At 40.4% G+C, this 26,281-nt stretch overlaps 1 protein-coding gene across 4 annotated transcripts in view; it reads right to left on the bottom strand.

Annotated features, from left to right (window-relative positions):
• The window catches only part of vdac3 (voltage-dependent anion channel 3), a 44,592-nt gene extending 24,407 nt beyond the window's left edge, over positions 1-20,185 (bottom strand). The window contains exons 1-6 of one of the 4 annotated variants that reach the window (XM_034170717.1): positions 20,093-20,145; positions 11,593-11,756; positions 4,185-4,256; positions 3,966-4,015; positions 3,394-3,396; positions 444-596 (exon numbers count right to left, since the gene is read on the bottom strand). In XM_034170717.1, the coding sequence (XP_034026608.1) occupies positions 444-596; positions 3,394-3,396; positions 3,966-4,015; positions 4,185-4,256; positions 11,593-11,701 (387 nt within the window). In that variant the 5' untranslated portion in view covers positions 11,702-11,756; positions 20,093-20,145. Of the gene's footprint in view, positions 1-443; positions 597-3,393; positions 3,397-3,965; positions 4,016-4,184; positions 4,257-11,592; positions 11,757-20,092 lie in introns of all 4 variants that reach the window. The other 3 variants (XM_034170720.1, XM_034170719.1, XM_034170721.1) reach the window with 3 other exon arrangements.
• Positions 20,186-26,281: the final 6,096 nt, after the last annotated feature.

The raw sequence follows: 26,281 nt of genomic DNA, 5'->3' as shown, positions 1-26,281 counted from the left end.
GTTACAGCGCCACATACAGGCTTGGCATATGTACTACAGTGCTTTTAGATACAAAAAATATTATCCTGCAAGATATACATATATCACAATATACACCCCTCTGGGCAAAAAAATTGCAATGTAAATTTTTTCCAATATCGTGCAGCCCTAATGGAGGCTCATACATATTATCACAAGCAAAGGCAAGGAAGCATGAATATCTGTCACCAAAGAAGTGAAAAGGTGAAGGGAGAAAAAAAAATCATAACCAGCGATACCATCATGCATTCTGCAACCGTACCACTAGATGACACTAAATCTAACGCACTGTAGCTTTACAAATACACAGGCCTTATGTGTGGCGGGATTAATTTGCAGCAGCATTTCTCACTCAAACTGTCCTCTTAAAATATGCAACATTTTTAGGAAATAAAAAAAAAAAAGCTTTGCTTGTTTTGTGCCACCTGGTCCTCCATGGTCACTTCTGTGATGAGGGTATTGTCTGTGTTCCATTTCTGGTTTAAGGTCAGGCCCAAATCCTTCAATTTGTATTTGACCTCCAGGTGACCTCCCGATCTCCCCATGTCTATTTTGTTGGAGCCGGAGGTGGTAAACTCCTGCAGGACAAAGGGGTGCAGAGATGAGAAGGGATGGTTATGGAAGGTGTATGCAAGGCATTCTCTACCACAAACAATACCTCTTAGAATTGTTTGGCCATTAAAGAAGTTCAAAGTTGAAATGAACAGTTACTTATGTGAATCTGAGATAAGATTGCAAAGATAGAGGAAAAGTAAAACAGAAAATGTAGGTAGGACTATGAGGTCAGAGCAGCTGAACATCTGACTATCAACAGTAAGGTTTCATTTAGAAGAGCCACTGCTTCAAAGAAACAAAACCCGTGTCACACACAACCTGACACACCTTGTGACACCGCAAACACACGCCTTTATCTCTTACCATCTGAGCAGAACATCCCAAGAAGAGAGAGGAAAAAGAGAAAAGAAAGAAAGTTAGAAAGAACCAGGAGTCTGTGGTGGGACCTAAACTTTTTATTCTTTACATGTGTGACATGGGGTGTGACATGTAATCTTTCAAAATTACTCTCAAGTTGTTTTGTTTACTGATGATACAAATATTTTCTGTACAGGTGAGAATTTACACTTATCATTACACTTAGATAAAACAAAGTTTATACTGTTTGGAAATCATAAGGGGAATGATGATTTAGGAATCATGATAGATGGTGCCAATTCGGAGAGAGTTACAGAAATAAAGTTTCTGGGTGTGATGATCGACCATAAGATCTGCTGGAAACCTCACATAAAACATGTTCAAGCTAAAATATCTAGAATTATTTCAGTCCTCAACAAAGCAAAATATTTATTGAATTACAAAACTCTACATATTTTATATTGTTCACTTGTTTTGCCATATCTGAATTACTGCGTGGAAGTTTTGGGCAACACTTAAAAATCCTCACTTCGACCGTTATGCATGCTCCAGAAAAGAGCCATCAGAATGGTTCATGAGGCAGGTTTCTATGACCATGCTAACACTTTATTCATAAACTCCTGCCTCCTAAAACTTCCAGATCTGGCAGAATTGCAGACAGCTCTGTTAATGTATAAAGCTAGACACAAACAACTACCAGATAACTTACAGAAACTTTTTACTGATAGAGAGGGGGGTTATAATTACAGGGGAAACCTTAACTTCAAAAACAGAATTGTTCGAACAACTATGAAGAGAATGTGTATTTCAGTTAGTGGTGTAAAGGTCTGGAATAAACTTAGTAATGACCTGAAACAATGTCCAAGCATGAGTCTGTTCAAGAAAAAGCTCAGACTGATTATTTTCAACAAGTACAGGGATGTACAGTAGTGTTCAGAATAATAGTAGTGCTATGTGACTAAAAAGATTAATCCAGGTTTTGAGTATATTTCTTATTGTTACATGGGAAACAAGGTACCAGTAGATTCAGTAGATTCTCACAAATCCAACAAGACCAATCATTCATGATATGCACACTCTTAAGGCTATGAAATTGGGCTATTAGTAAAAAAAAAAAGGTAGAAAAGGGGTGTTCACAATAATAGTAGTGTGGCATTCAGTCAGTGAGTTTGTCAATTTTGTGGAACAAACAGGTGTGAATCAGGTGTCCCCTATTTAAGGATGAAGCCAGCACCTGTTGAACATGCTTTTCTCTTTGAAAGACTGAGGAAAATGGGATGTTCAAGACATTGTTCAGAATAACAGCATAGTCTGATTAAAAAGTTGATTGGAGAGGGGAAAACTTATACGCAGGTGCAAAACATTACAGGCTGTTCATCTACAATGATCTCCAATGCTTTAAAATGGACAAAAAACCAGAGACGCATGGAAGAAAATGGAAAACCATCAAAATGGATAGAAGAATAATCAGAATGGCAAAGGCTCACCCACTGATCAGCTCCAGGATGATCAAAGACAGTCTGGAGTTACCTGTAAGTGCTGTGACAGTTAGAAGACGCCTGTGTGAAGCTAATTTATTTGCAAGAATCCCCCGCAAAGTCCCTCTGTTAAATAAAAGACATGTGCAGAAGAGGTTCCAATTTGCCAAAGAACACATCAACTGGCCTAAAGAGAAATGGAGGAATATTTTGTGGACTGATGAGAGTAAAATTGTTCTTTTTGGGTCCAAGGGCCACCGACAGTTTGTGAGATGACCCCGAAACTCTGAATTCAAGCCACAGTTCACAGTGAAGACAGTGAAGCATGGTGGTGCAAGCATCATGATATGGGCATGTTTCTCCTACTATGGTGTTCGGCCTATATATCGCATACCAGGTATCATGGATCAGTTTGGATATGTCAAAATACTTGAAGAGGTCATGTTGCCTTATGCTGAAGAGGACATGCCCTTGAAATGGGTGTTTCAACAAGACAATGACCCCAAGCACACTAGTAAATGAGCAAAATCTTGGTTGCAAACCAACAAAATTAATGCCTCGCAGATGTGAAGAAATCATGAAAAACTGTGGTTATACAACTAAATACTAGTTTAGTGATTCACAGGATTGCTAAAAAAGCAGTTTGAACATAATAGTTTTGAGTTTGTAGCGTCGACAGCAGATGCTACTATTATTGTGAACACCCCCTTTTCTACTTTTTTTTACTAATAGCCCAATTTCATAGCCTTAAGAGTGTGCATATCATGAATGATTGGTCTTGTTGGATTTGTGAGAATCTACTGAATCTACTGGTACCTTGTTTCTCATGTAACAATAAGAAATATACTCAAAACCCGGATTAATCTTTTTAGTCACATAGTACTACTACTATTCTGAACACTACTGTAGATATGAGTACAATGTATTTAGCACTACAAGTATAAATATAATGGTACACAAATAAAATTGGATGACTAGTTTAGACCATCTTAAAAACAACAACAAAAACAAAACTGCTGTCTATAACATAACCTTGCATGACTTGTAGGAATCAGGATGATTATCGAAGGTAATGAACACTGGAGAAGGGGTAGGATTAAATAAGTTAGACTTCTGCCTACCCCTTTCAGACATGTTGAAATGGGTGTACTTGGATTCATATGTGTGTGTAGGTATATTGTGCATAGTATGGGTACATAGACAGGGTATAAACATTGTTTTGTTTTGTTTTTACATCTGAAGAAAGCACTTTAAAGTAAAAAGTTCATTTTCAGCTTGAGTGTCATTGTGACAAAGTTTCTTTTGACTTTTCCCATCTTTGCTTTGTGCCTCCTTACCAGATCCTTCCTGGATCTGCATGTTGATTTGGCACGTTTAACGACAAGATGCCCTTTTTGACACCACCCCACATATATAAAATTGGAAACTAATTAGGAGAGCCTCACTTTGAATGGCTGTGAGGCCAAATGGCAGCTCTCTGATCAGTCCTGCTGTTCCCCAAGATGGTGGCATGATGGTAAAGACATCACATTCAACTGAGAACACAGTCATACTTACCACACCACTCTGGGAAGTGGTCTTCAGATCCAGTTTGAGAATTCCATACCCTGGTGAGAAAGGAAACAGATGGAAAAATAAGCCACAATCTAGTATCACACAGCGCAACACTAAAACAGCTGCAGCTAAAGTAAACAGACCATATTTTAAATGAGACACAACAAACAAAGCCCTTCTGTCTATAGACCAGCTTCTTTGGGGTTTTTGTTGTTGACTTACCATAGCCCTTTTTGAAGATGTCTTTGGCTGATTTTCCCAGGTCTGAGTATGAAGGAGGAACAGCCATTGTGCCTGAGGAAACAAATACATACAGTGAGGAAAATAAGTATTTGAACACCTTGCAACTTTGCAAGTTCTCCAACTTAGAAACCATGGAAGGGTCTGAAATTTTCATCTTAGGTGCATGTCCACTGTGAGAGACATAATCTAAAAAAAAAAAAAAAATTCCGGAAATCACAATGTATGATTTTTTAATCATTTATTTGTATGTTACTGCTGCAAATAAGTATTTGAACACCTGTAAAAATCGTCCTGTCCCCTTTGCAGAAGAGTTGGGATGGTTTTCTTGGGGTTGTTCTCATCCTCTAAACATGGTAAGTGGAGTTGATTCAGAAAAGCTCTATTCTGGTCTCATCTGACCACATGACCTTCTCCCATGCCTCCTCTGGCTCATCCATATGGTCACTGGTGAACTTTAAATGGGCCTGGACATGTGCTGGCTTGAGCAGGGGGACCTTGCTGCCCTGCAGGATTTTAAACCATGACAGCATCATGTGTTACTAATGTAATCTTTGTGACTGTGGTCCCAGCTCCCTTCAGGTCATTGACCAGGTCCTCCTGTGTAGTTCTGAGCTTTCTCAGAATCATCCTTACCCCACAAAGTGAGATCTTGCATGGAATCCCAGACTGAGGGAGATTGACAGTCATCTTGTGTTTCTTCCACTTTCTAATATTCATAACAGTTGTTGTCTTCTACCAAGCTGCTTGCCTGTTGTCCTGTAGTCCATCCCAGCCTTGTGCAGGTCTACAGTTTTGTCCCTGGTGTCCTTAGACAGCTCTTTGGTCTTGGCTATGGTCTATGGTGGACAGGTTGGAGTGTGATTGATTGAGTGTGTGAACAGGTGCAATTAATACAGGTAAAGAGTGTAGAATAAGAGGGCTTCTTAAAGAAAAATTAACAGGTCTGTGTGAGCCAGAATTCTTGCTGGTTGGTAGGGGTTCAAATACTTATTTGCAGCAGTAACATACAAATAAATGATTAAAAATCATACATTTTGATTTCAGGAATTTTTGTTTTAGATTATGTCTCTCACAGTGGACATGTATCTAAGATAAAAATTTCAGACCCCTTCATGATTTCCAAGTGGGAGAACTTGCAAAACCGCAGGGTGTTCAAATACTTATTTTCCTCACTGTAACCAAAGTTAACACAATAAGACACAGGCCTTATTTGATTGCATGTATCAAGCAATTAATGCAGCCGAAAACCACAGACTGCCAAGAACACAGTCCTGCATGTTAGACGAAGTTGAGCAATGCACTGAAAATATCAACACACCGTACTCTACTTGACAACTTAGTGATCCGACTAATTCATAGATCCAACAAAACCAATCAAACCAAAAATAAATAAATAAAATGTATCCATAGTGCACTACAGGATGCTTCTGTGTGTGCGAGTGAGTGAGAGAGAGAGTGAGTGAGTGAGTGAGTGAGTGAGAGAGAGAGAGAGAGAGAGAGAGGCTTCCCCTGCCAAGGAGAGTACCAATTTACAGTTGTGCACACTAGGACAATGCAGACAGTGTCTTGTCCAAGGACACAGACAAGTCATGTGACCAGGAATCAGATCCAGGTCTACACATTGGTACCTTAACTCTTCCCACTGAGCAGCCAACAAGACAAATGGTCAAATTTTGGTGTCAAGCTTCTTATGTATCAAATGTTTTTTTTGTTTTTGTTTTGTTTTTCAAAAAAGAAGTCAATATATATTTAGGTTTATCACCTTATTGACTGGAGACATGTCTGTGTGTTGGTTAGCTTATGTCCTCCCCCACTGTTTTTCACTTTAACCTCACTGATTTGCTGGTAGCAGACCATTTGAAAGCAGGAGTTGTTGGACTGAAGTCCACTGACAGACGTTGGACGTCTTAACATGTTCACCTGTGTGTGTGTGTGTGTGTGTGTGTGTGTGTGTGTGTGTGTGTGTGTGTGTGTGTGTGTGTGTGTGTGTGTGTGTGTGTGTGTGTGTGTGTCTGCGATTAGGGATGGGTATCGAGAACCGGTTCCTTTCGGGTATCGTTAAGAAATGATTCGATCCACCGACATCAATAAGCTTTTTGCTTAATAATTCTGTTATTGGTCCTTCAGAGTGGCCGTTGTTTTGGGGGTGTTTGTCAGGAAAATGATCATTTCTCTGCATTGATTACAGACCCTGCAATCAATAGTCTGTAATCAACTTTACTGCAGCGCGGCTTTGCTCTGAACCTTGAACCAATCGAAGCAGTGGTTCGCAGATTGAAGCAATGCTTTGATCTATTGCTTCGTTTATTCTTTCTTTCTTTCGCTTAATTTTCCCCCGCTAAAACCCTAAAAAGCATATGTCTGTGAGTATTATTTACCTTTTTTATGTTAAACCGACCTGTTATGATCTTCTGAAACAGTTGACAGATGTATTTTATAACAAAAACGGGAGCGATGCTAAAGCGTTAGCATGTCTATGGCATTTTCAATGTTAAAAGTTAGCATTAAGCAGTTGCAGCTGTCATCACGTTCGGGTGCATTTGTTTTCAAATTGTAATATTTTTTACATTTATTTTTGTTTATATATTAATAATCTAATGATTATTATATACAATATATACTTATTATATACAATTTGAGACAAAAAGAACCTGAATAGAAACACAACAGAAAATATAAAACCAACAATGAACATACATAAATAAATGTTTCCTGTGAACACCTAGTGACTCTTACACCTCCACTTCATCCCTGTCTTATTTAAGTTTAATGACAATTTGTTTCGGTCAAACCATATTTTCAATGTGTTAATTTCTTCACTGATTTCCTCCAAAACTATCTGCCAAACTAGAAAACTGCTGCATCCTAGTAAGAGTAGAATACTACTGGAATGAATTTGAATAAGGAAAGTTGTTTTTTTTTCCTCACCAAAATGGATGCTGCACTCACTGCAGTTTATCGTCTGGAATAGCCCCAGATTGCATTTCAGAGCTTCTAGAATTCAAACATTTTTGTGCGGGTGGTGTTGGGGGGTAATTTTGGGTTTCAGCTTTTTTTGTTTTTCAGCACTTTCATCCCTGAATGTGTCAATCGTGAGTCACATTTGTGCTGATTAAAGTCACTTAAGTGGGACTTCTGTCTTGTTGCGAGAAAGAAACGAGAATGGTCCTCCATTCTGTTCGCACAGCTCCAAACGCTGTGCGGCTCTCTGCCGAGTCAAGTTAGAATGATAGAGTCCAGTCGGAATTAATAACTTTAAAGTGAAACACCGTTTTGTTAATTTTTATTTATGTCCAGAGATCAAGGATACAGTGACCAATTTCATATTTATTTACTTTAAGACTCAATGAAATACATAGAAAACCTGTAAAGCCTACTTTTAGTACTAAATTCACAAACGGTATTGATAAGGGAATCGATAAGGAATCGGATCGATAATGGCATGGATATCGATAAAATCTTATCGATACCCATCTCTATCTGCGATGCTTATAAACAAATTGTGAATTCCAACAAAATTTTGCTAATGGGTTGCCTTCTACCCAAGGATGATCCCATTAACTCTTGAAATTTGGGTGTCAAATTTCAAGGTCACAGTGCAAGGTCAAATTTATGGCCCAACACAAACAGAGAGGATGAAAATTTTCAATGGGGTTTCAATGTTGGGAAAGTGTAGTGACACGGACCCACAACAGGGGGCGTAAATGAACGGACAATGAAAGAGTCGAATATGAACACTTTACTGTTGTGAAAGAGCACAACCAAAACACAGCGGATTACAGAATTTGCGAAAACAGTCAATCCACAAAGGTGACGTGTGGGCAGGCTCGAGGATAGAAGACGTCTGTCCTGAGAAGAACCGGAACCACACGATTTCCTCCGCCACCGAACCTGGAGAATACTGGAGCCACCAAGTCCCGAGTCCCCAGGTGGCCACCGTCTACGAAGGTCGGATCTGGTACTGCTGGCGAGGAGCAAAAACAATAAGAAGTGGGTGCGTGCACACCCAGTAAAAACAAAGGTGGAGAATCCACCTCCACCTCTCACACACACTCGTGCAGCTCCTGTCTTAAACACTTATCTGGTTGGGGTGTGAAGCGAAGCCATCGCTGATTACGCCAACGTCACTGATAAGGCATTCCACAGGAAAGCAGCTGCAAAATGAATTCAGACTAAGACACAATTAGATTCTGGCTGAGGATATTACCTTCACAGGTAGATGATATCTCGGCAACGAGGTGGAGATGACGTCCGGTTTTTATGGAGTGGAATGATGAAGTGTAGATGAGTGACAGCTGTCACCCCCGGCTGTGTCCGTGGCGGCGGCGCCCTCTCGTGCCTGAAGCCCGCACTTCAGGCAGGGCGCCCTCTGGTGGTGGGCCAGCAGTACCTCCTCTTCTGGCGGCCCACACAACAGGACCCCCCCCTCAACGGGCGCCTCCTGGCGCCCGACCAGGCTTATCCGGGTGACGGCGGTAGAAATCGGCCAGGAAGGGCCGGGTCCAGGATGAAGCTCCTCTTTACCGATGAGCGTTCTTCGGGTCTATACCCCTCCCAGTCCACCAAATACTGGAACCCCCAGCCCATTCGACGGACGTCCAGGAGCCGGCGCACTGTTCCTAGGGTTTGTAAGAGTAGAATGGGAGGCAGAGCCTTCAGCTTTCAGGCTCCTCTCCTGTGGAACCAGCTCCCAATTCAGATCAGGGAGACAGACACCCTCTCTACTTTTAAGATTAGGCTTAAAACTTTCCTTTTTGCTAAAGCTTATAGTTAGGGCTGGATCAGGTGACCCTGAACCATCCCTAGTTATGCTGCTATAGACGTAGACTGCTGGGGGGTTCCCATGATGCACTGTTTCTTTCTCTTTTTGCTCTGTATGCACCACTCTGCATTTAATCATTAGTGATCGATCTCTGCTCCCCTCCACAGCATGTCTTTTTCCTGGTTCTCTCCCTCAGTACCCAACCAGTACCAGCAGAAGACTGCCCCTCCCTGAGCCTGGTTCTGCTGGAGGTTTCTTCCTGTTAAAAGGGAGTTTTTCCTTCCCACTGTAGCCAAGTGCTTGCTCACAGGGGGTCGTTTTGACCGTTGGGGTTTTACATAATTATTGTATGGCCTTGCCTTACAATATAAAGCGCCTTGGGGCAACTGTTTGTTGTGATTTGGCGCTATATAAAAAAAAAATTGATTGATTGATTGATATTCGGCTGCGCTCCGGCGCCCCTGTCTCATAGACAGCAGCACTGTTGAAGCAGTCTCTCCTCTGTTAGGGTGATCAAAAACCATTTTGAACTCCCTCACAAACCCAGTACAAGTGGTAAGGAGCCGTGAATTTTGCTCCCAAAGCACCGTAGCCCAAGCGCGTGCCTCAACACGAAGCAAGTTAATGACATAAGCCACCTTACTAGCGTCAGACGCGTACATTACGGGACGTTGTGCAAAGATGAGCGAACACTGCATAAGAAAGTCCGCGCACGTCTCCACACAACCTCCGTACGGCTCTGGGGGACTTATGTACGCTTCAGGGGATGGTGGGGGGGGGTCGTTGAACGACCAGTGGAACGTCTATATTCTGCACTGGGTCGGCAGGAGGAGGAGCTGCAGCAGCGCCCTGAGCGTGCGCTTCCACCTGTGCGGTGAGAGCCTCCATCCTGCGATTAAGGATGACGTTTTGCTCGGTCATCAGATCCAACCGAGCGGTAAAGGCGGTGAGGATTTGCTGCAACTCACCAATCATGCCTCCTGCAGACGCCTGTGCACCCTGCTCTTCCATTGGCTGTTCAACAGATGGGTGACGCCCCTCGGGATCCATGACGCTGGCCAAGATATCCTGTTGGGAAAGTGTAGTGACATGGACCCACAACAGGGGGCGTAAATGAACGAACAATGAAAGAGTCGAAAATGAACACTTTACTGTTGTGAAAGAGCACAACCAAAACACAGCGGATTACAGAATTTGTGAAAACAGTCAATCCACAAAGGTGACGTGTGGGCAGGCTCAAGGATAGAAGACGTCTGTCCTGAGAAGAACCGGAACCACACGATTTCCTCCGCCACCGAACCTGGAGAATACTGGAGCCGCCAAGTCCCGAGTCCCCAGGTGGCCACCGTCTCCGAATGTCGGATCTGGTACTGCTGGCGAGGAGCAAAAACAATAAGATGTGGGTGCGTGCACACCCAGTAACAATAAAGGTGGAGAATCCACCTCCACCTCTCACACACACTCGTGCAGCTCCTGTCTTAAACACTTATCTGGTTGGGGTGTAACGAAGCCGTGGCTGATTACGCCAACCTCACTGATAAGGCACTCCACAGGAAAGCAGCTGCAAAATGAATTCAGACTAAGACACAATTAGATTCTGGCTGAGGATATTACCTTCACAGGTAGATGATATCTCGGCAACGAGGTGGAGATGACGTCCGGTTTTTATGGAGTGGAATGATGAAGTGTAGATGGATGACAGCTGTCATGAGATAATGAGTGACAGCTGTCACCCCCGGCTGTGTCCGTGGCAGCGGCGCCCTCTCGTGCCTGAAGCCCGCACTTCAGGCAGGGCGCCCTCTGGTGGTGGGCCAGCAGTACCTCCTCTTCTGGCGGCCCACACAACATTTAACTCCTGGCTCAGAGCTGATGCAGCCATAGTTACTGTCAAAACATGAATAGGAAGTTGTATGTTTTAAAAACATTCCATTGTTTTTTACCTCAAACTGCCTCACTTATAATGGCTTTACAGTGCTAAATAGCTAAGTCATTATTTTGGTCAATCGTTGACTGGGTCAGATCAATGAAGAACAACATAATTTAAATCCCATAGTTTTGGTCTTATTACATTTTTAAAATCGGAAATCTTTTTAGATCATTTAAAACTTTACTGCTAAATTGAAATCAAAGATTCTCTTATTTATTTTTAATGACCTCTCAAGGCCCAGTAGCTTCACAGCCTCTTCAGGAGCCACGGCCCACATTTTTGGAATCACTACAATCGACTATAGAATAAAACACCAGCATTTCATTTGGTTGTACCCAGTTCAGGAACAATCATTTTAAAGTGGAACCAAAATCGAGAAACATTAAAATATCAATTCTGCTCAGAACAATCCAACTGAAATAAATAAATAAATAAATCAAACAATATCTGGTTTGACAATTTAAGATTCTCCCTTGTGTCTCGTCCTCCTCTCACCAAACGTTAAAGGTCACCCGTCACATGATTAAAGGCAAAGCTGTCATCAATAAAACCCAACACAGCAGAACAAACAAAGACAGACAACGAATCTTCGCCACACCTCTTCCTGAGATCTGACGTCACAAGATAAATGACACTGCAGCCAAAGCACACTCCAGGGACTGTGACGATACGTGCCTTTCTACATGCACATCACTCACCATGTCCCTCATGTGCATGCTGCCGACATGTCATACAGTGGCCTTTGTTTGCTGTTTGCTGGTCTTTTCCTGACTTGTCCGGAGGCCGCGCACCCTGTTTGTCTGCCATGAGTCTTCACAGAAAAAAGAAAGACAAGGAGTCCTGCCGGGCCTGTGTGCAGCAGCTGTGAATATTAGCATGAGTGATTAGCATCTCGTCAAAGCTGGGTTCCTTTTTATACACAGCACTAGTCAAATATTACATCACATTTGCCTGATGGAACTTTGACTTTTCTGCCTGACACACAAACTTGATATTCATACGTAGACCCTCTCTTTTGGCACTGATAGGTATTTTTAACCAGAATACATGAAGAACTGCACAACGCTTTGCAGCAATGATACATTAAATAATGTACACATAAATGGCCTGTTGTACTCCACTCAACCATTGACTGGACTGGTGTTGTTTCCCAATCCATTTGTCCCAATTGGAGGGGCAATACAATTCCAATATTAAGGAGTAAAAAATTTCTAATATCAACATATCTGCAGATATATACATAAAAAAGCCCATAATTCCTAGCATTTTGTTGTCAAACCATTATTATAACAAAGAAATACTATAACTGAGGCTAGATGTTTTACAGTTTAAAGATGAACTTTATTATGCGTATATATATATATATATATATATATATATATATATATATATATATATATATATATATATATATATATATATATATATACATACACACGAGGTCTGTTAGAAAAGTATTGGACCTTTTTATTTTTTTCAAAAACTATGGATTTGAATCACGTGCGATTACATCAGACAAGCTTGAACCCTCGTGGGCATGCGAGAGTTTTTTCACGCCTGTCGGTTACGTCATTCGCCTGTGGGCAGGCTTTGAGTGAGGAGTGGTCCACCCCTCCCGTTGGAATCTCTTTGTCTGACAACTTCCTGAGAGACTGACGCTTTGCTTGATCAAAATTTTTTCAAAAACTGTGAGGCACATCGAAGTGGACACCATTCGAGAAATTCAGCTGGTTTTCTGTGAAAATTTTAACAGCTGATGAGAGATTATGGACTGTTGCTGTCGCTTTAAGGACTGCCCACGGAGCGGGACGTCGCAACGCGCCCTGAGCCGCCGCTGTCTGCCTGTTTCAAGCTGAAAGCTTCCAAATTTAAGCCTCTGTTGACCCAGGACGTCGTGAGAGAACAGAGAACTTTCAGAAGAGGTCGGGATCAGCAGTTTATCCAGACATTCCACTGTTAAAGGAGATTTTGTAATGAAAGAAAGTGCGGAAGGGTCCGCGCGTCACGAGACAGCCGGCGCCGCGCGCCGCCACAGGAAAAACACCTCCGTTGGAAGCCTTAAGGACAGGTTGGAATATGTCCAGCTGTTAACCAATTTCTCAGATACTCACTCAACTGAAAGCCATCAAAAGCCACCTGGTTTTTACAAATGGTTATCAACACAGAGGTGTTTTTCCTGTGCCGCCGCACCGCACCGGCTGCGTCCCAACGCACGGACCCCTCCGCATGTCTTTCATTAATAAAATCTCCTTTAACAGTGGAATGTCCGGATAAACTGCTGATCCCGACCTCTTTTGAAAGTTCTCTGTTCTGTCACGACGTCCTGGGTCAACAGAGGCTTAAATTTGGAAGCTTTCAGCTTGAAACAGGCTGACAGCGGCGGCTCAGGGCACGTCGCGACGTCCCGCTCTGTGGGCAGTACTTAAAGCGACAGCAACAGCTCATAATCTCTCATCAGCCGTTAAAATTTTCACAGAAAACCAGCTGAATTTCTCGAATGGTGTCCACTTCGATGTGCCTCACAGTTTTTGAAAAATTTTTGATCAAGCAAAGCGCCAGTCTCTCAGGAAGTTGTCAGACAAAGAGATTCCGACGGGAGGGGTAGACCACACCTCACTCAAAGCCAGCCCACAGGCGAATGACGTAACCGACAGGCGTGAAAAAACTCACGCATGCGCACGAGGGTTCAAGGCTGTCTGATGTAATCGCACGTGATTCAAATCCATATAGTTTTTGAAAAAAATAAAAAGGTACGTTAGTTTTATCACAGACCTCGTATATATATATATATATATATATATATATATATATATAAACCAACAACCAACCAACATACGTCACGCTGCCGTCACGCTGCCTTCACTCTGACTGGCAATCATGTCGCATCAGTCAGTATTTGTGTGAAATAGATTTCCCATCTATTTTGGGCTTACCTAGGAGATAGCACAGCAATCATGTGTCCCTTGGAGCTGTAAAACCCCCGCTGTCATTGAAAATGAATGATAGGTGGTTGCTTTGCCTCTGTCTCTTGGAGGTAATATGACCAAGGGTTGATGGAGGTCCCAGCCATGCTTGACAGACCACCCTCTGCTAGACAAACTATGCAATGACACCTTTTTCAATAGCCAATGTGTTTTTCTGCATTGTTGAGTCAGTGAAATCAAAGTTTTCATACCAGCAAAAATAACACACTGATAGATTTGTGAAAGGCTCCTATCAGCTGATATTATTGGGCAACCGATATATCAGACAAGCTCTGTTAAAAATGGATCACACCTATTTCAGATAAATACATGTTATTAGAGAAGGAATAAAGGGAAAGTGCAAAGCACTCTGTGTTCCAATGACCAGGATTTGGAAAGACCCTTGAACAGAATAGTGATTTCAACTGATTTCACACTGCCACAGCTGTTACATCTTAGCAAACATTAGCAAAATGCTTGAGATTCCTCCACTGGACTTCCCTCCTCCACAATGTAGCATAAAGCTGTCATGACACCTTTACAACCTCCCAGGGATACAGTGTCACACACAATGTGACTTATGCTGCATTCAGACTGTGCTGTCACTCAACACTAGAGGTTGACCAATTTTCGGCCTGGCCGATTATCAGCTGTTATAAATGGCTAATATGCCGATATATGTAGCGTTGTATGTAGCAACTCATTGGTTGCCTTCACGGGTATATTTTTTTAAAAAGATCGCCATTCAGCGACCTTAGTGTTCTGTGAGCCCAGAGCGCTGTTGACTCAACACCACCTCAGCGCTAAGCAACTGTTTGGCGTCTGGCCAGCACTACGCCAGTTCACCATCTGATTCGGTCACTTCACGTCCCCTCTACACTGCACTGCCTGTTCTCCTTCATCTGTGCATTTTTGCCCCTTTCTTTCCTGACCTTTGATCCCCTAGTCTCGCCCCTGCTTTTTCTGACCACTTTATTTTTAGTCTACATAAACCTGACACTGCCACAAAAGTAATGGGTCCAACTCAGAGTTAAGCCTGTTAAAAGCCCACTGAAAATGGGCTTTTATCTCTTTATTGTACCTCCACAAGTCCAAATTTATGTACAAACACAAACTTTCCTGGCTCTCCTCACCCATACGTGCTACTGAGCAGCTACTACACGACGGCCTTGATTGAGCTCAAAGGTCAAAATAACGCCCACAAACCACCCAAATCTGAGAAAGGAAATCACAACAATGAGGGTTGTAGTTGTAAAAAATTAAAAAAAAAAATCAAAGACAAAAACTTGGTTCAAAACAAACTATCAACATTTTTCTGCTAATATGAATTTTAATCTCAAAAACTATGGATAAATGTTATATAATAATGTAATTACACATTAATTTAGATTACAAATATTGTGTGTGTGTGGGTGGGTGTGTATAGACAGACAGACTTATTGTTACAACAAGTGCAATGAAATTTCTTCCCACACAATCACCTCAGACAAAAATACAATTAATCCACAATTATTACAAGTTGAATGTAATAATGGCACACATCAGAATTAGAACAACCATACATAAACATTTGATTGTTGATGTACACTAAACTTTAAGACAGTCCGTCATCCAAATTGAGGCAATGTGAATGTGTGTGTGTGTGTGGGGGAGCAGTGTCCCGCGCGCCACCCAATATATATATATATATATATATATATATATATATATATATATATATGAATAATGAAAGGTATTGAACAGGCAATGCACAGCCTGCAGGTGCACATAATAGTGTGCTGAATCGTGTTATTATAACATCCCTCATACTATTTGATTAATTCCATTGATAATTTACTGATTGATACAAGTTTTACACAGTCTCTTTAGCCCTACAGGCTGCAGATATATATCTTTTTTTTTTTCATAGTATATTTTTGACAACCTTGACCAGTCTACTCCACAAATTAATCAACTGGAGACACTCACTCATGGAATGTTCCTGTCAAGTTTCCTGAAAATCTGCTCAACAGTTGCCGAGTTATTTTGTACACAGGCACACGTGATCTATTCCAATAAGCTGTCCGGTAATACAGGGTGACAAATAATCAGTCCAGGTGCTGTGAAGAACACTAATTTTGTGAAAATGGTTAAACATTTTACAGATTTCTCCCTATGCAAAAAAAAAAAGGCTCTGCACACTTATCTCCATGCAAAAATGTTTGTATTTATCCAAGCTTTTGGTCACACAACCTTCATCAGGGCATTGCACAACACATACAAAGCACTTCATCTTATACCTAAAGTTCAGTCAGTGTAATTAAGTCAAACAGATACATCTGTGTGTGACTGCAATTTGTAGTTCAGTCGACATGTTTGTAGTTTTTTAGGTATACATCAACTTGGCAAAAAATGTCTTTTTACATGGGGTAGAAGCAAATTAACAACGTGCACCCCCAATGTATTAACAGTGCAAAAGTCAAAATACAAAAACAAATTGATCCAACCAGGATTTAGAGAAATGCATTAATAACAGACAACCAGTCATCATAAATTACAATTCTTCCAATATCCAACCACAGTATAACATCACAACATCACACTCCAGTCAAAATCAACATTAAAGCCTTTTGGGTACAGTGAATCCAAGGTGTGTATCCAGAACAATTCTCTTTGGAACAATCTTTTATCAATATCACCACCTCTGGGCAACTTCACTTGTTCAATACCCTGGAAGCGGAGGGAGGAGACAGTATGAGCATATTCAGCAAAGTTACAGGCTACAGGATAATTAGGATCAGCTCGTCTAATCGAGCTTTTATGTTCACTGATCCTTTGTTTTAAACAACGTGTGGTTTTTCCCACATAAACCTTGTCACACTGGCACTTCAGTATATAGATCACATTCCTGGTATTACATGTGATAAAACCCTTTACAGAAAAACTCTTACCCATCCAGGGATGCTTAAAATCCCTTGCCTTTTGTGTATTGTTACATTGAGCACAGTGGCCACATGGATAATTACGATCTTTTAATGGTGCCAAAAAGATCTGTTTAGGTTCTGTATATATACTCGCCTTAACCACTTTGTTTCTGAGGTTAGAACCCCGTCTAAACACAAATAAAGGCAGCTCCTTAAATTTATTATGAAGGGCAGGGTCATCTGCAATTAAAGGCCAATATTTCTTGATGGTATTTTTAATCACATAAGCAGATGGGCTATATGTTGTGATACACGACAGATAATTTCTTATCTTTTTAACACTCTTTTTTAGCAGGTCAGCTCTCAGTGTAGACAGAGCTGTATGGAATGCTTCCTTTGTGTGACTGAAAGCTTGGAGAAATACAAACATTTTTGCATGGAGATAAGTGTGCAGAGCCTTTTTTTGCATTGATTTATGTATCCCTCTGGCACCTTATGATTGTGAGTGCGGTCTTTATAGAGGTTTCTCCCTAAAAATCAGTTGGTGATATAGTTATGCAGCAAAATAATTTTAAATAACTGCAACTTTTCACTTCGCTGTCTGGAGAGCTATTTGTCACACAACTCTGAAGCATTTGTTCAAAAATGTCTTGATTCAAACTCAGGCTGCAACATGCACCCAACCATTCAAATATATTTGTAACAAATCAATCTGTTTTTCTAGCAATTATCAGCAAATGTCAATGTTACCACAGACCAAAATAACATTCTTCATGAAGAAGTGTATCATTTCTGTATCATTTTATCAGTATTTTGATAATTAAGGTTATTATTTGTTAATGACCAAACAGCTATTTTACCAATAAAAACATGACATTTATTCGGTTAACAGGACATTTGTGCTCCAGACTGTGAAAAACATCCATTAGTGAAATGAACCATAACAATAAAATCAGCAATTACACAACACAAACATGAAGACAATGTGAAAGAAGAGTGCTTGTTTGTGTGTGGTTTTTTTTCCAGGCAATATAATGACATAAATGCCTGAGCGTGATAAGGTCAAGGGCCCAAAAAGAGTCTAGACACTGAATCTAAAGGGCATTTGTTAGGCAAATGTATGACATCATAAAAAAGAGAATAACTTCCAGTGCACATCAAAGTGTTTAATGACAAACTCCAGGCAATTAATGTGACTCATTGTGCATCACACCATTTTGTTGGATTCATGAACATTCTTTGTATGATTTCAGGACTCTAGATCACTATATGATGCACATACTGTTATGATAAATGCATCTGCATCGTGCTTTCTTGGTCAGAGTGCTTTACAGTGATGCCTCATTCTCACAGACAGAATCTCATTATCTGTCTCATATTATTTCCAGCAGTTTTCATCATCCCAGAGTGTTGTTTCAGACTATAAACTCATCATAATTAGTAATTAGTCCTTTCTAAGAAAATACCCCACCCAACATACGCCTACCACCGGCATCATATCTTATAAACACTGGCCCACAAGTTTTTGAGATTTCCTGACAAATGTGAATGAACAATAATACCAATAATAATAATAATAATAATAATAATAATATCATAGGGGTGGTAAATAGAAGCAACCTGGTAAACCAGATCCATGCACTCTGCATATAAATTTAGTCCAGGTGTGCCAAGCTAAACTAAAAGGACACTCAGAGAACACATACTGTACTTCTGTCAGCATAATAACAACACGTACCTGTTACCTACAACAAGCAGCAGAGGAGGGCATCAAAACTATTTTGAGCCCCCAGACCTTCAGACATTTGTAATGTCATAAGAGAAGAATGCTAAAGGGGAAAAATTATCTTGAAATATTAAGAAAATTGAAGATATAAAAAGAAACATTTGGAAGCATAAGCAGATTATCAACTAAAGACCATCTCACCACAAAACATCAGTAAAATCCATCCATCCTGGAGATACCGTTTTCAGGTCAGGGCAGTCAACTCCACCCTCCTCGGTTAGTTTCCAGAGTCTACCTTAATATGTACGTTTATTTACTCTGTTTTTTTTTTTTTTATGTACTCAACAAAGGTGCGTCAGGAACAGCATCCGACATAAAACTTGTGTGAAATCTCATTGTAGATGTGTACTGGATCCACTATGGACCTGAACAAAGGGAGCAGCCGAAAAATGAAGAACATTATGCACAGGCATGCCGTGGACTGGTAAAAACAAACAAACAAACAAAAAAAACACTAAAGTGTGGAGATTCCCCCCACAGAACACAATGTCATTTCCAACAAGCTTCACAATTGCAGACCACATGTAACCATGGCAACCCAGGACCACATCCAACTGCTTCACCGACGAAACATATTTTTTCAAAATCAACTTAACATTGCCCAGTTTGAGCTCAAACAAAAGTGGTGCATTTATGTTTGTGTTGCACATGTGTTCTGGTGGGACAAAGTCTGAATTTTTTGGTTTTAATTCCTGAATCTGAATGCCATTTGCGCCAAGTGCTAAACCTGCCTCAGTTGCCTAGCAACCATGTAAATGATTTTTATCTTAAATAGTTTAAGGTTAGGGTTCAAATTAGTGTAAGAGTTTGGTTTCTGTGAAAGACATAAAAACTTTGGAAATTTAAACAACTTCCGCTTCCAGACCACGCACGCAGCACAATTCTAATGTGGTCCAATCTGGGACTAGTTCAGATGCACAGAACATACATAACTTTAAGGTGAATATTTTATTTATTTATTTTTTTTTTGCTGTTTGGTTGGACAAAACAAGTCATTTTAAGGAATCAGTTTGGATTTCAGAAAATTGTACATATTGTTCACAATATTCTGTCCACTTAATTATATTAAGTTGGCCAATAACTCAACAATGAAAACAGCACTTGGAAATGGTTTTCCTTAGTCTGCACTCAGGTTTCCTGCCAATGCTGCAAGAGCCTTGGATTTTTTTTCCCTTCTATAAATTTAGTCGGTCAAATTACTTTAATTTGCTCAACAGAATCATGTTCAAATGCACAAGTGTTGAAATATATTAATTCATACAATCATGTTTGAAGTCAGGGGAAGGGCCTAACAGAAAGATTGACTCCACTCGTGTATCACTAAATACATATTATATCTATATGTTTAAGTATTTCTGAGGGTTCATGTGCAGTTTGTGTGCAGCTGATCGAGAGATGAAAGAAAAACATTACGGGCCTGAAGAATTCAAAGCTCCAAAGCTCTTATCCCACTGACAGCCAGACAACAACCAACGACACAAATACTTGACAAACCGATACAATCACGAAGCTTCTGAAGATAACATTGTAAAAAGCGAAATGTTACCTCAAACTGCGGTGGGCAACGTGCCGACTGTCACAAAGCAGACTACAGACAGGACTGAACACAACTGACACTTGGCTCAGAGCTCGGTGCTCGAAACAGTGCCGAAGTTTCGAAGCAGAAGAGTCGAAACCGTCACAAGGCGGTGCAATGCAAAGACACCTGAGCCAGGCAAGATGTCTCACTCTGCTCAAACAAATGGTCAAACACGTGTTTCAACTTCTTATGATGTGTGTTTGAATAAACGTCCTAAACTACAACTGAAGTAATGTTCATGTTAATTATAATGTGAATTGATGTAACTGACTTTTACTGACTGACATTATTATCAAACCTCATGTCTAAAAAACTAATGTAATAGTATTTAAAGTTTCAGGCAGATATTTGGTGCATACGGGAAACCGGGACACGGTGAATCACAGGGCACAGTGAATCAGTAGCTATATCTGCAAAACTACATATATATTTGCAGCAGTTATGCCATATTTTATGCATAAAGACATCCACCTTATAAATTAGTGTTTTGTTTTTGGATACATTAAGGGTTAAACTAAGTGGCAAGTAATCCAAAAGTAAATTTTGTGGATGTCAGTGTCCTTTGTATTTATTTCTCACAACAGAGGAAAGGTGGCCCAAAAAATTGTTATTAGTTAGAAGACTACCCCGTCCAACTGATGAGCATGTGTTATGTCTTCTCCAGACTATCAGCTATTTGATAACGTGACTCGTGTGTCACATGCACCCGGGGCACAGTGAATCAGTCTAGAAAGTGATTTACTAAGCCCCAGTATCAAGTGTATGACAAATGTTACTTGTTGAAGCTTATACATTCATTTTTCCATGAATTATTTCTATAATTTGTGTATATAAACAACTGTTTTCACGTTTAATTTAATTAATTTAATTAGCTTATAATGCGCCAAATCACAGCAAAAGCCGTCTCAAGGCGATTTACATAAAACAAGTCAACATAAAATTGAATAAATAATTAAAAATGAAAAAAAATTCAAATACATAAATAAAAACAGAAGTAAATGAATAAAACAAATAAAAATAAAAACTATCCATAAGAAAGAGAATAAAAATAGGTTTTGAGTCTTGACTTAAAAATGTCCACAGACTCAGACTGCCTCACAGTCGCAGGAAGACTGTTCCACAGGGTGGGTGCACGATACGAAAAGGCTCTTTGACCTGGTGACTTCTTCTTCACCCTGGGAACACAGAGAAGTCCCGCATCCTGCGACCGCAAAGCCCGGGCCGGCACGTAGAGTTCCACCATATCAGCCAAATAAGATGGCGCCAGTCCATGAACAACCTTATAAGTCAATAGCAAAACCTTAAAATCTGCGCTCACAGAGACAGGGAGCCAGTGCAATGATGCCAAAATGGGTGTGATATGTTCAGACCTTCTGCTACGTGTCAGAAGTCTTGCGGCAGCGTTCTGAACTACCTGAAGACCCCTAATGCTGGACTGTGGTAACCCTAAAAATAGAACATTACAATAATCTAGTCTAGAAGAAACAAAAGCATGAATCGGGGTCTCAGCATAAGCCATGGACAGGATGGGGCGGATCCTCGCTATATTTCTCAGATGGAAAAAAGCAGTCCTAGTAACATCCCTGATGTGGAGGTCAAAAGACAACGTGGGATCAAAAATTACCCCAAGGTTCCTCATTTTGTCCGTATGATGTACGACACACAAACCCAGGCTGAGCGCCAGCTGGTCAAACTGATGCCGATGTCTCGCTGGACCAAGAACCATCATTTCAGTCTTATCAAAGTTTAAAAGTAGGAAGTTACTAGACATCCAACTTCTCACTGATAGAAGACAGTCCTCCAGGGATTTTATGGGAGTGAGATTTCCCACAGTTATCGGCATGTACAACTGAGTATCATCAGCATAACAATGAAAGGCAATCCCAAAACTCTGCAGTATACGCCCAAGGGGTGCCACATACAGGGAGAAAAGCAAGGGGCCTAAAACAGATCCCTGTGGAACCCCAAATCTCATGTAAGCAAGGTCAGAGGTAGTGCCATTATACAAGACACATTGAGAATGACTGGACAGATATGACGTCAACCAGGCAAGGGCACTTCCAGTAATCCCAAAAAAATTCTCATTGAGCAAAATTTGATGATCCACAGTATCAAATGCAGCACTGAGATCTAACAACACCAAAACCATAGTGGTGTCTGAATCCATTGCTCGCAGAAGATCATTCACTACTTTAGTGAGCGCTGTCTCTGTGGAGTGATATTTCCTAAAAGCAGACTGCAGCGCCTCAAAAAGATCATTCTCAGTAAGGTGGTCTATGAGCTGCTGTGAAACCACCTTTTCTAAAATTTTGGAACAGAATGATAGATTTGATATCTGCCTGTAATTTAGGGTCAAGATTAGATTTCTTAAGTAATGGTTTAATCACTGCTGATTTAAAACATTTCGGAACAAATCCAGAGGTTAATGACAGATTAATAATTTCCAGCACAGTCGGCCCAAGAGTGGGCCACAGGTCCTTATACAATTTTGTTGGTATGGGATCAAATAAACAGGTTGTGCTTTTTGTAGATGTCACAAGTTTCGTCAGCATGCCCAGTGAAATACTATTAAATTCTGTCAATCTAGGTAACACCTCAATGGTAGCATCCACCTACATAGCAGGTTTTAATGGCTGGGCCGAGGCATGCTGAGATATGCTCAGGCTAATATCTTCTATTTTCTTCTCAAAATAATCCAAGAAATCCTGTGCTGAAAAGGGAGAACGACTAACACGTGGCTGCCCGTGAATAAGAAATTAAACCTGACGTTTGAACAGAAGTTATGACAGTTGTATTTATAATCATTTCTAGAGGACTCATATCACTATATAAGACACTTACACATTACATAGCTAGTTTAGTGGATTATAGTTTGTATATGCATCAGCATATATTTAATAATTTTTAATAAATCTTTATAATCATGTGTTTTTCATTATATTCTAAGTTGATTCATTTTGCCCTGGACACTGATTCGCTATACCCTGTGAATTAGTGTCACAATTAGTGGCACAGTGAATCAAAAATTTTAAAATTGATTTTAAACACCTGTAAATTACACTTGGGGAGACATAAATAACACAGCCTTATAAACAATAACTTGCTGTATTAAATCCACAACAGAATGACCTGAACATATGCATAATGTGTTTATGCTCCCACAAAACAACATTTCTGATCCACTGTCCCCCAGTTTCCCCTACAGTTTTAACACTTAATCTTCATGACATGTAAATAATAAATATTTCGCTTCACACAATCAGGCATTCAAAAACTAGTGTAAAACACACAGAGATTTTCTGAGCAGGAAGTAAACAGCTCAAGTCCACTGCTCAAACACCAAACTAAACAAGTGTCCGATAAATAAATGACATGTTCCATTGACAGTGCACACAGAAATATTCACACAGAATTACAAATAAATTATAGTGAGTTTGTTTTCCATCAAGGTTAAATGTTTTGCTTTAATTCAATGTCAAAGATTTAATTTCTCAGAGGGATCAAACAAAATATGCTTCACCTACATGTGCATTCAGTTTAACAATAACATCACACTCACTCACAGGTCACAGGGGACTGGAACCTATACCAGCATTCATAGGGCCTGAGGTAAGGTACACCCTGGACAGGACACCAGTCTGCTGCAGGTCCACATTAACACACACTGTGACAGACAGACAAACACATTCACACCCGCACATACACCTACAGACAATTTTTAAAGTTTCCAATCCACCTAATCTGCATGTCTTTGGATATGGGAGGAAGCCGGAGCACCCTGAGGGAACCCACACGCAGAACACGGGCAGAACATGCAAACATCCGCACAGAAAGGCCATAGCTGGGAAGCGACTCATGACCTTCTTGCTGCAAGTTAACAGTGCTAACCACTAAACCACTGTGCTGCCAACAATAACATCAGATGAAGAAAAATAATTCCAAATGGGATTTAGTTCAAATTAATAGTTGCAATTTTTCACAACAGGTACTTTGAATTTAGGCGTGGTCACGTTTTATATGTTTTATACTGTATGTGGGTATATGTGTAATATAATAAAGTGCTTGATGTACTGAAAGCAGATTTAGGTTCAGACTTCAGCAGACGTCCAAATAACAAGGACTGGAACACACTGATAAATTTACAGCAACTGCACTGTAACACTGTTGTTTTACAAAATGATCACTGATTGAACTTGTGAGTGGGCATAGAAATTAAACTTAAGAGATAGAGATAAAAAAAAAAAAAAAAAGAAAGGGACAGATCCATGAGTTTAACATAGCAGCATCTGTGCTGTGGACAGAAAGAGACTGGACGAACAGATTATGAAGGCCAGTACTGTCCAGGGGGCCCGCTTGATCCAGTGCAGGTGGTGGGAGCGAAGAGGATGATAACTAAGCCATCATCCACGTTAATGAATGTGCAGCACCCAGTGCAGGGCACTCTGACACCACTGAACAGTTCATGCAGTGACAGGTTACTCAAACCCAGTGTGTGTTAAGGAGAGGCACCGTAGGTCTTTTCTTCCTGCCGCTGTCAGATTGCACAATCAGCACTGTCTCAGGAGACTCCACAGTACACTTGAACTGTCTTTCTGACTTTTTTTAATTTAATCAATTACTATATGCAATAATCATGCTCTTTTATGTGCAATGTTATGTGAGCTCACTATCTGAATTGTGTCTCACAGGTGTCTGAAGCGTGGTACTTTATTTTCTTTTTTCTTCTTTACCTTTTTATACACTCTGTTGTCACTTGCTGCTGCAACATATGCAAATTTCCCCACTGTGGGACAATAAAGGATTATCTTATCTTAGACAGTGAATGTTTTGACGTCACAGGAAAGGCCTCATCTTACCCAATACATTTTCATCTAAGTGATGAATCTTGCGCAGTTCTGGTATCTTTGGTGTGATGTCCGGAAACAATTTCAAACAAAATGTACTTATCAGTATTCATCACTTGATTTCTATTGTCATTGGTATTCATACAGTCTATGACCATTACAGATGAATCCTTCAGTTCATATTATTAATTATGTAATTGTGATTTATTTGAAAAAGATATTTAAGTCATTTGAGGGAGTAAGAAGTTGTTATAGTGTCTGTAAGAATGCTGATTTCTCACAATACCTTCAAAGTGAGGAGCTGTGTTTGAACTACAGAAATATTGGATTTTTATTTTTTCTTAATTAGACACAGTGGAATTATTTCAACACAACATATTGTGCAGCAAAATTGTAGATGAGTGGGTGAGTGAGTGACTCATCCATTCAGTCACCCTGTTTCAATAAACTCAAAAACATTAAATATGATCATCTTCTATGCCTTCAGCTTTAAAAGACATATGATGAGCGAAGATTCGTCCCATCCTGTCTATGGCTGATGCTGAGACCCTGATCCATGCATTTATCTCTTCTAGATTGGACTACTGCAATGTTCTGTTTTCTGGTTTACCGCAGTCTAGCATTAGGGCTCTCCAATTGGTTCAAAATGCTGCAGCCAGACTTTTGACACGAAGCAGAAAGTTCGACCACATTACACCCATTTTGGCATGTCTTTACTGGCTTCCTGTCCCAGTGAGATCAGATTTTAAGGTTCTGCTACTAATCTATAAAATTGTTTACGGACTGGCACCTCCCTACCTAGCTGACCTAATTAAACCCTACACCCAGGCTTTGAGGACTACTTTGTGTCCCTAGGGTGAATAAGTAGTCTGCGGGTCACAGAGTTTTCTCTTATCGTGCCCCTGTTCTGTGGAATGATCTCCCTGCATCAATAAAACAGTCAGATTCTGTGGGGACTTTCAAGTCCAGACTTAAGATGCACTTATTTTCTCTTTCATATGAATAGCATACTGGCATAGTATAGTTCTACGCTTTTTACTATTTTAATTCATTTTATTTGGAAACGGACCGTGCCGCGGCCTCAACTTTACCTAAATTCTGGGTCTTTTAGTGAAGCTTAGGGCTAGTGGCCGGTGATCACCTTAGTATTTCCTGTTTTTCTTGTTGTTTAATACTAACAAATTATACTGTATTTCTTGTCTTTCTGATGCCTGATTCTGTTTTTTTTTTTCTGTCTCTCTCTCTCTCTGTTTAAGGTGCAGCTTCATCCAGAGATGGATGTGGTATTTGTGCTGGAGACCCTCCTGTCCTG

Source organism: Thalassophryne amazonica, chromosome 5 (assembly GCF_902500255.1).
Source record: "Thalassophryne amazonica chromosome 5, fThaAma1.1, whole genome shotgun sequence".
NCBI classification, from domain to species: domain Eukaryota; kingdom Metazoa; phylum Chordata; class Actinopteri; order Batrachoidiformes; family Batrachoididae; genus Thalassophryne; species Thalassophryne amazonica.
This window is presented reverse-complemented; position numbering and strand designations above follow the sequence as displayed.